The sequence below is a fragment of the Pseudomyrmex gracilis genome, unplaced genomic scaffold (assembly GCF_002006095.1).
Source record: "Pseudomyrmex gracilis isolate BER0280 unplaced genomic scaffold, ASM200609v1 scaffold_280, whole genome shotgun sequence".
Lineage (NCBI taxonomy): Eukaryota > Metazoa > Arthropoda > Insecta > Hymenoptera > Formicidae > Pseudomyrmex > Pseudomyrmex gracilis.
Window position 1 is genome coordinate 37,034 of NW_018020864.1, and position 11,215 is coordinate 48,248.

The 11,215-nt window shown below is 33.6% G+C and overlaps 2 protein-coding genes across 4 annotated transcripts in view; one reads left to right on the forward strand and one right to left on the reverse strand.

Annotated features, from left to right (window-relative positions):
* Positions 1 to 2,206: 2,206 nt before the first annotated feature.
* On the forward strand, positions 2,207 to 5,476 carry LOC109859735 (pigment-dispersing hormone peptides-like; the record flags this gene model as incomplete). The annotated part of the gene is made up of 3 exons (XM_020438270.1): positions 2,207 to 2,346; positions 3,551 to 3,689; positions 5,165 to 5,476. Coding segments are annotated over 3 exons (411 nt in total), but the record flags the coding sequence as incomplete, so codon positions are not given.
* Positions 5,477 to 5,690: 214 nt separating this feature from the next.
* Positions 5,691 to 11,215, reverse strand: part of LOC109859727 (cyclin-dependent kinase 11B) — an 8,201-nt gene continuing 2,676 nt past the window's right edge. For all 3 annotated transcript variants that reach the window (XM_020438260.1, XM_020438258.1, XM_020438259.1), the window contains 6 exons: positions 10,348 to 10,710; positions 9,233 to 10,239; positions 8,134 to 8,460; positions 6,743 to 7,007; positions 6,151 to 6,381; positions 5,691 to 6,056 (listed from right to left, as the gene is read on the reverse strand). In XM_020438260.1, coding sequence (XP_020293849.1) covers positions 5,762 to 6,056; positions 6,151 to 6,381; positions 6,743 to 7,007; positions 8,134 to 8,460; positions 9,233 to 10,239; positions 10,348 to 10,710 — 2,488 coding nt within the window. In that variant the 3' untranslated portion in view covers positions 5,691 to 5,761. The remainder of the gene's footprint in view (positions 6,057 to 6,150; positions 6,382 to 6,742; positions 7,008 to 8,133; positions 8,461 to 9,232; positions 10,240 to 10,347; positions 10,711 to 11,215) is intronic.

Genomic DNA, 11,215 nt, shown 5'->3' on the forward strand with positions numbered 1-11,215 from the left:
TTAATTCTTCAAGTCCAGACACGGGTCTCCCAGACCCACTCAAAAGAGGAAAGTTTGAAATTAGACAACGGTAATGTTGTAATTTTTTTTTTTAAATACAAATTTTTTGAAAACCTCACTTAATTCTTCAAGTCTAGACACGGGTCTCCCAGACCCACTCAAAAGAGGAAAGTTTGAAATTAGCGTCTTTAGTAGGTGTTAGTTTAGCGCGCGATAGCTGAAGGCCCTGAAAACAACTTCAGGGCCTTCAGACAACGGTAAAGAGGTCATTGGCAACGTCATTCAATAACTAAGCGAATATTTAATTGTAAAGTGCGAAAAGGGTCTGAGAGACCCGGGTCTCTGGACAAGACGTTTCGACTTTTCGAAAAGTAAGTAAATTTTTTTTCAGTCGTACACTTAATACAATATATAAACAATACAATATAATAATACAATATATCAACCAATTGATGTTTTTTTTTCATAATTTTATCAAAATATATGTAAATTTGCAGCAATTTATTAGATTACGGCGAGCAGAGTGCGATATTTGCGACTACGGGAGCTGCCACCCCCGTGGAATATTATTGCAAAACATTATCTTTTCTTTAAACGCTGAAACGAAACTACTGAAGATTTTTTCAATTTGTTTTTTTTTCTTTTTTTTTATCGACGCAGAATCGTTCAAACTTTCAATTTAAACCAAAAAAAATTGGAAAAAATTATTAATTTTTTGAAGAGATACTCATCGATTTTAAAGTCACGTGAGTCTCACACAGACTCGGTCTGGACAACTCGTAAGTCATTTTTGATTCAACAATTAATAATTAACAGAGATTACTCTCGGGCTCTGTAGCTTCTAAACTAATAAATATATATGAATATAAGGTCATTAAGAGCCGTTCGCAGGGTGTTGTGCGAAAATGTGAGTATATATTTTTACGTAAATATTTTTTACGTGAATTTTTTGAATTGAAATTACAATTCTTTAAATCATACACCGAAAAAATTATATTCTTGTAAGTAGAAGATTTTATACTCAAAAAATCTTCTTAAAGATTTTAGATGATATTCTTCTGAAATTATAAATATATAAGACTATATTCTTAAATTAAGAATATATTCTTATATAATTTATATATAAGAATATAGTCTTAAATTAAGAATATATTCTTATATAATTTAAGAATATAGTCTTTTTTGATAGTGAGATATATATGTTTTTCTATATAGAAGCTTTTTATATTCTAATCAGTATATATTCTTATCTTATTTCAGAAGAATATCATCTAAAATCTTTAAGAAGATTTTTTAAGTATAAAATCTTCTACTTACAAGAATATAATTTTTTCGGTGTGACTTTTAATACACATGCGCGTATTTGATACGTATTATGCGGCTCAGAAAAAGAAAAATATCTATCTGTCTAATTTTCTTGAAAAGTTTGTGTATAATTTTTAAATTATTCAATTTAAAGAATTTTTTTAATTAAGTACACCGAAAAAATTATATTCTTGTAAGTAAAAGATTTTATACTTAAAAAATCTTCTTAAAGATTTTAGATGATATTCTTCTGAAATTAAGAATATATTCTTTATTTAAGAATATATTCATTATTTAAGAATATAGTTTTTTTCGATAGTGAGATATATATGTTTTTCTATAGAGGCTTTTTATATTCTAATCAGTATATATTCTTATCAATAGTACTATAATTAGAGGATTTTCCTCTTAAAATAAGAAACTCTTCTTGGCGCCAATTTTAGTATAAAATATACTTAAAGTAAGTGGGATATCTCTCCTCAATACAAGATTACAATTTTTTCGGTGTATAGGATGCTAATTATGCATCACATATATACATCATTTTTTATGTCTGGCCTTGAAGGGTTAAACAAATTAAAATCATATTAAAATGATGTAAAATGAACATCGTATTCTTTTTTCCTCTTTTTATTTTTCTTATATTTTTATGGCCAGTTTTACTTCTATTTTTTTTATTGCTTTTGTACAAATCGATCCATAAATTTCACGCAAAACTTAATAAATTAGTACTGACCTAGAAGCGCAATTTTACAAGCGCAGATTTTACACGCTTCGATAAGATATTCTTTATATAACTTAAAGGAAACAAGATATATAATGTTTCTAATAATCTTCCCGAAGGAAGAAACCTGTCGTTTGCAGAACTGATCGTCAGGCTGTGTCCTACGCTTAATCAATCAGGAACAGATTTCTGCGAGCAACGTTCGCTATAAAAGAACAACGTCTTCAAACCCCGAATACACATCGTATTTGTAAAGTACGTCGAATAGATCCGCTTACATCCACACGATACCAATCGTTTGCAGATTGGCAACCGCAGTGAGTATATAACACGTAAAAATCGTGCAATAATAAATTAAAAAACTTGTTATTCGGAGTAACCATGATTCTTTTCGAATATATTTGTTGACGTTAAAATAGAAAAATTTCAAAAATAACTTCACGCTTAAAAAACCAAAAATATTTCATTCCATTTTTTATTTCAAAGACTTATCAATTTTTAGTATCAATTTTTCTTTCTTTTTTTCCCTATTTTATTTGTTTACTCTTTTTAATTGTTATTGTATAAAGATTCCATTAAGCAGATTATTAATTAATGATCATGATAAAAAAACGTTATAAATTTGTTTGAAAGATATGTATTAAATTTAAATGTTACAATATCTATTAAATATCTACTAAATTTTTAATTTTTAATCTAGTAGATATTTAATAGACATTGTAAAATTTAAATTTAATACATTTTTTAAACACACCCTTACGAAAAACAACTACTAGCAAACTAATAATCTGTTTAATGGAATCTTCATACAATAACAATTAAAAAGAATAAACAAATTTTTAATTTAATAGATATTTAACAGATATACTAATACCAAATTAAAAATTTAGTAGATATTTAATAGATTAAAAATTTTAGATATTTAATAGATTAAATATCTAAAATTTTAGATATTTAAATAAATTAAATAGTAGATATTTGCTAGATTAAATATTTAATAGATTAAAAATTTACAATATCTATTTACTAAATTAAAAATTTAGTAGATATTTAATAGATAATGTAAGTTTATTGTAATAGATATTGTAAATTTTGAATTTAGTAGATATTTTAGTTTTTATTAAATATCTACTAAATTAAATATTTATTAAACCTGAATTTAAAAATTATATAAGAAGGAAAACACCAAAGAGCCTATGGTCCAGGTTAGAGGTGGACGTTCAAAAGTGACACAAACGTAGTATATTCCAGGAACGTTTCGATCAAAATTTATTGTTGATCATCAGCATTTTTTACAAAGTAAATAATAATATAATATATATCAAAACGTCCCGGAACACTTTTCTCTAACCTGGACCATAGGGCTCTTTGGTTTTTTCCTTCTTATAATTTTTAAATTCAGTTTACTTTAATGACTCTCTCTCTCTCTCTCTCGAGAAAATTTAATATGATAGAGAGAGAGAGAGAGAGAAAGAGAGAAAGGAAGAGGGATTTTCTCTAGATTAATGCACTTTTCTCTAGATACAATCTATCAATGGCTAACTATATGAGATACGTTATCGCTCTTATCGTTATCGTTGGCGTTGTTCATGGGCAAACATTGCTGGAAGATACAGACAGAAATGTTCTTGGGCTGAATTTTCCGTACGGCAGAGGACTGGTGAGTGCGTTCGTCCAGGAAAAGAGGCTAAATAAAACTTAAAAGAGATGCTTCAAACTTGCTTAACGTGTCAATATTTATCATATTATAAATCGTCAAATAAAAGAAAATTGATTTTCACACATCTTGTTTCAAACCGAGATATAGTTATTTAAATTGCGATATATAATTCAAAAATAAAGCTAAAGATAGTAATATAATACTACTAAAAATATATCAATTATAATAATAAAGAGTTTTAAACTCTTAAGTTTTAAACTAACAACGTGAAATTTTAACGGTCATGAGAGCCTTACGCTAGATGTTTGTTGTGGAATAAATATATATATATATATGTATATACTCGTATGTATTCCCTTACGAAAAAGAACTACTGCCGATTACATATAAATAAAGTCAGTAACCCAGATAGCCAACTGAGTGCAAGTTGTTGGCAACTTGCCACAAATATTACTCATATGTTTTCAGCAATGTAACAAAAAGGTGTATCCTCTTTTCGGTATGTTCTTGCCAGCAACAGTTTTCAAAATATAATAACAGCAAGTTCCCAACAACTCATCGGCAATAAACTTATATTATTTTAAATAATGATACACAACCGCGGAGCCTTTGGTCCAGGAAGGAAGTGGACATTCAATATACCGTAAAAAAACCACAGTGTATTTAGGGACGTTTCGATCATTTTTTTTTATTTTTTTTTTTATTTTTTTAGTTTTAATTGTATTTGATTGTACTTAATTATAATTTTTTGTTATTTAACAGTGCTGAGAGAAGATGATCAACAATAAATGATCAAAACGTCCCTAAATACACTGTGGGTTTTTTTTTTTACAGTATATTGAATGTCCACTTCCTTCCTGGACCAAAGGCTCTGCGGTTGTGTACCATTATTTGAATTTTCCATCGAGCCGTTTGTTTAATTTTATATTATTTTTCTCAACTTATGAATAAAAATTATTGCTCACGTATATTACTCGCATATTGCCGACTCACTTGTCACAAACATTGGCTACAACAATTGATTGATAATAAAACTCAGCATATTGAGATACCGAATTGACAAAAACATTTTCGTTGCGTTAAATAAAAACAACACAACAGCAATTGGCGAGCAACTTAATCTGTACAATGATTTGCTTTATATTGAGTTTTCACATTTGGCTATCTGGGAATATAAATATTACTGACAATCACATAAGAATATTATTAGGTATTACAAGAGAATCACTGAGAATATTACTGGCAATTACACAGAATGCCAGTAATTTTTTTTCGTACCACTGCCTCGCAATATATTACTGCCAGTACTTCTTTTTCGTAAGAGTATTTATTTATTTATTCCGCAACAAACATTTCCAGCGTAAGACTCTCGTGATTTAAATTTTGCGTTGTTAGTTTAAAAATATAAACGTTTATGTTAGGCAAGAATTGTTTTTTTTTTGCACGCTTACATAAAAATTATCAATTTTTTTCAGGACAGTGAATTACAACTGGCCAAATTAATGTTAGTAGCTCCGCGATTTTGTCATCCCAAACGCAATTCCGAGCTCATTAATTCACTGTTGGGTCTGCCGAAAAACATGCACAATGCCGGCAAGAAAAAATAAATCTCCTCTAGTTGCGTGTATACAAGACGCATATATATATATATATCGCATAAAAATCTATTTGCTTTGTAACGTATGCAATTATTGTACGAAGTACAGATTCAAGAAAACATATATATATTAAAGAAACTTTGTTTTCAATAAAACACAATGTAACCAAAAACAGACATACAAAATAAATGGGGATGTGAATAATCGCAAAAACACGTCTCTTTTTCGCTGTTTCGTATGTACAATTTATTTTTATAATTTTTGCAATTTATTTCTATCGATATACATCTCTTCTCTTCAACGCATGTATAATTTTTATACATGTGTGTGTGTGTATCTACGATATATATCATATATATATATATATAAGATATGACAGTAAAAAAAAAAATTTATCCATAAATACATTTTCCATAGTCTAAGAAAAAAAAGTCTTGTTTAGGATAAAAATTAATTTATATATATAGCAATTTTTTAGAACTTCAAATGAAAACCGCCGCCAACGGGTGGCGCTCTGCCGCCTTCCGTTAGACCCATGTGAAAACCGGAATTGCTGAACTCGGCGTCGTCACCGTCGCCCAACTGCTTGTATTCTCGGCCGCCGCTTGGCGGTTTCGGAGACGCGTTTGTGGTTCTGGTTCCCTGTTCCGACTTGGCGGGCCACGTAGGAAACATTTGCGGATCGATCGGCAAAGGTGCTTCGGTGAAGTAACCATGTTTGAGAGCATCTTCGGCACTTGTACGTTGCGCAGGATCGTACGTTAAAAATCTAAAAGCAAAGAAACAAGGCTTGTGTAAAGAAGAATATATCTTGTATGTTGTGTGATAACTCATATTCCTATTTGTAATACGGAGAAACTTACTTGTTAAGTAACTCGATACCTAAATCGGATAATGACAAACTGAATCTCTGCCTGAGATTGTTTACCGGATAGTGTGAGAACGGGATCTTTGGAACTACAGGCAATTTACTGTATCCCGGCCAGATTCTCTCGCTCGGTGTCCCCAACTCCTTGAATATCTTTTGCAATTGATCTATAATCGATTTTCCGGGAAACAACGGCTCCATTCTTAAAAGTTCTGCGAAGATACATCTAAAAAAAAATCAAGTTTACGTCGCAAGTGTTACATTTCGTTATAATTTATTAACCCTTTGCACTCGAGCGGCGCCGCTACGGCGCCAGGCCGATTTGAAGCGTCTACTCGAGCGGCGCTGCTACGGCGCCCGAGAGGTTTGATGCGTCCAGTCGAAATAAATAAATTGGTAAAATTTTATTATTTGTATACGTTTGTATGATTTTAAAGTACTGTAAAATGCTTCTCTAATATAGCCGAAATCGTCTCGAGTTGCTGGTTCACGCAAGCAAAAAAGACCTCAAGTGCAAAGGGCTAAAATTCAAATTGTTTTTAAAAAAAGAACATACGGGAGAAGATGTATTGAAAATTTGTTCTTACCCTACGGACCACATGTCTACAGGCGTGCTGTATTCATTGTCGCTCAACAATAACTCGGGCGCTCTGTACCAAAGCGTAACAACGATCGGTGTGTATTGTCTCAAGGGAGAGCCGTATTCTCGTGCTAAACCAAAGTCTCCCACCTTTAAGATTCCTCTGTGACTTAATAGCAAATTGGACGTCTTCAAATCGCGATGCAATATCCAATTGTCGTGTAGATGCGCGACCGCACATAACAATTGCTGCATCAGACACTTAACTTCTCCTGTGTGATCGAAATATTTCTTTTTTTTATCTGATATTTTTAATAAACTTTCGCGATGTGTTGCGTCATATCTGAAGATAGTTTTTCGAGTTTCGACGTTTCGTGAACATTTCAGTTCACAAGAGCAAGGTCAAAGGGCCAATAAAGAGCCTTGGACACGGATGTTGGTGTGTAACAATTAAGGATTTATATTAATATTTGATAGTTAACGTTACGATCCTAGGTTTTTGGATCATCTTCAGACAAACGCATAGGTGTCAATGTATTATACGTCAAAAGACCTTCAACGTGTCAAACGCAGTTCAGCAAAAGTAAACTTACTTACCTTCCTTTTTTGAATATTTTATTAGAGCCTTTTTGTTTCCTCTTTATTTCAGTTCTCTGTAAGAATTTTAAAAGTAACCTCTGATACTTACTCTTCATCAAGGTTACTCTGATGTAGCGAACCGAGAGAAATGTTCACAAAACGTCGGTATAAAACTCTGGACATTTAACGTAATTCAAACCCGAAAACTATCTCTTTAGATGTTTCTTCTTTGTATTTATGCTTTGTAAATTATTATTTTCTTTAATTGTCTTCTACGTAATAATAACTTGATTGGCATATAATTGATATAAAAATTGAAAAATGTGAAAAATAAGATACATACACAGTAATACATATGATAAAAACGCAGTACACACAAAAAAAAGCAAGGTCTCATATATGTATATTTCAAATTAGCAAATGAAAAAGGTCACATCGAGCCAAAAAAAAAAAAGGATATTAATATAATAATATAATGATTTAATGATCAACACTTTAACATGAAATAATATAAAAAATACGCAAAATATTTCGACTCTAACTGGAGTCTTCTTCAGTCGCAATGTGTTCACAATTATATATTATATATTATATTATTATATATATTATTATATTATATTATTATATAATTATATAATTATTATATTATTATTTATTATTATCATTATATTATTATATTAATATAATATCCTTTTTTTTGGCTCGATGTGACCTTTTTCATTTGCTAATTTGTATTTACATTACGAGCGTTTCTGTTAATTTATTACATTTTTTCTATGTATATTTCATTTATACGATGAAAAACTTAAAAGTACTTACCGGGTATAAAAACTTGTTTCTTCTGTTTCATTGTTTCTATCAACGATTTCAAGTCGTGTTCCACATAATCCATGACGATAAATATCTTATCCATGTTGCTGCCCACGACTATCTCTCGAACGGTAACAATATTAGGATGCTGCGCTTTAAGTAACGTGTTGATCTCCCGTAAACTCGTGATCGGAAAACCTTCTTTCTCCTTTTCCATTTTCAAACGTTTTAACGCAACTATTTCGTCCGTGCGTTTGTCGCGCGCTCTGTAAACCACTCCGTAAGTACCTTCCTCAATGCGATTTAAACATTGAAATTCTTCGACGCTTCTGCAACCTATGAATGATCATAAAATAAATGAGAATTTATATTTTATATGAAAATTATATAAAACACAAAAAGCGAAAATAAATAAATAGATAAACATTTGGAAAAACTCAAATTTATACAGGGTGATTCAGAACAACCCGTTATCCTTGAAAATACATATTCTTGACTAAATTCTAAGACAACTTTTTATCTGGCAAAATTTTGTCTGAAGCTTACTTTTTGAGTTATTAATCAAAATAATTGACTTACCACAAGTCGGATGCAAGAGGTAGGCAGGGACGGCGCAACTCACCGTCAGAGACGCGGGCGATTACGTGCGGTGCCTGACGCGATCAGCTGATGATCGCTACGCATTGTTTCTGTATCTTTTTCTGTCTCTCTCTCTCTCTCTCTTTTTTTCTCTTATTTATTTATTTATTCATTCGCAATTTGTATCATTTAATCCGTGCATCACATAAATCACTGTCAATCACGGTGAGTTGCGCCGCCCCTGCCTAACTCTTGGATCCGACTTGTGGTACGTCAACTATTTTTATTAGTAACTCAAAAAGTAAGCTTCAGAGAAAATTTTGCCAGATAAAAAGTTGTCTTAGAATTTAGTCAAGAATATGTATTTTCAAAGATAACGGGTTGTTCTGAATCACCCTGTATATATGTATATATATATATATACATGCACGCTTATTCCTGCACAACATCCCGGGAACGGCTCGTATTGGCCTTTTCATTCTTAGTTTATATCATAACAGAATTTGAAATAAAAAAGGATGTGAATTACCTTGAATAGCTGGCAGATAAGGCGGTAACTCCGGTTTTTCGTCTTTCTTTTCTTCGTCCTCCACAGTTTTTGCAACGTTATTAGAATCAACGTGTCCGGGAGAATCTCCATCCGAATGATCCGACTTGGCCAATCGATCGACCGACAAAGGGCTCGGATTGTTGTAATCCGAACCGTCGTTGGAATCACCGCCTGAACCTTTGTTCGATTCGTTGGAGTCGTCGTCGTCGTCGGTGCTCGAGTCCGAGGAATCGGACGAGTGTCGATCCGAAGATCTATCGCGGGGACTTCTCTCGCCTTCGGACGAATGTCTGGACTCGGCCGATTTCGAACGCGCTTCTTCCGAGTGAACGGGACTCGCGCTCTCATCCGACAGATCAACAATCGACGGGTCCAGATTGTTGTCCGGACTCGAAGGTCGTTTCTCGCCTCGTTTCATCCTTCTCGCTTCCAATTCCATTCTCGAAACCTCTTTTCTCCTAGCCATTTCCCTATCGGCTTCCAACAATCTTTCCTTTCTAAGTTCCTGCTCGGTCATTTCCTTCGGATCTTTCATCTGTATCTGAATCTCATTTTGCACCTCCATCTCGCCGATCTCGTCGGACACGATCTCCATCGCTTCGCGCAGCTGCTTCTCCCTGTGCTCCTTCTCACGTTCAATCTTCTCCTGCTCCCTTTCGCGCGTTCGATCGTGCTTGTGAGATCTCTTGCGACGTTTCTCGGGCCGTTCCACGAGCTCGCTGTCCGAGAATTCCTCGTCCACCACCATTCTGTGTATATGCCTCTCCTCGAGTCGCATCTCGCGACGTTCTCCTCTTACGTCGTCCATAATACGCATCTCGCGACGTTCCCTTATATCATCTATTCGCACATCTCGACGATCTCGCGATTCGCGCGACACCTCTCTCGGATCGTCCAAACGCAATTCGCGACGAGACGACGACTCGATCTTGTAATCCCGATTGTCGCGAGGATCTTCTCGCCTCTCTCTTCTCTTATCCAACAGTCTGTAATTATTCATTCTGTTTATAATATATTTATATTCCTTCTGAGTGAAAATATGAAAAATTAAAACAAAAGATCTAGATTAAGACCAAAGTGTATACAAATTTTACCTTTCCCGCAGATCTTCCAGAACGCGATCACCCGTGCTCCTCTCTTTGCGGTCGTGTCTCGACGATGATTCTCTCTCTCTCGTGTGCGAGTGACTCTCCATTCTCTCGCGGTTGCGCTTGGAACTCTCTAAACGTTCGGATCTTTCCAACGGTTCTCCGACGTGTCTCCGATGCCTGTGTTTGTCTCTGTGTCTGTCCTCGCGTTCATGCTGACGCGATTTGCGTTCTTTTTCCTCTCTGCGACTTCTTCGGTCGCCGTGCTTGTCTCTACGACGAGAACTCGATTTGTGATGATGAACAACCGCTTGCGGCGGTTTGATATCCAGGGAGTCGGCGGTGTCGCCGCCTTCTTCCTCAGAAAAACTACATCAGACAAAATAACAGAAATTTTTTTCTACAAAAGTTTCAACCAGTCGATCAAGCATTGTGTGTGATTTCTTAATTTTGTTATTACATTTTTATCCGACAGTCTGAGATAAAATTATTATTATTTATTTCTCTTTCAAGAAGCACGCGATACGAAAAATACAAAAAATTAATTAAAATTGCGACTGCGTTTGTGGAGCGCGCTGTTTGCACTACTGCGAATCGTTCTGTCTTTGTTTTTTCATCTGATGAACAATAAAGATGGAATGATGCGATAGCGCAGGTGGTGCGTTCCCTGAACGCGGTCTATATTTGCATTATGGATACACAAGTGTATTGATACGGTCGCGGAATTCTAATTACCTAAAAATTCTAATATATCAATTGTCATTCTGTTTCCAAGATGATGTTTCAGCATTTTATTGATTGTAAAAAGAGCTGTTTCGTTCGAATATCGTATTTATCAAATTCTGTTATTCATATATATATATATATATATATA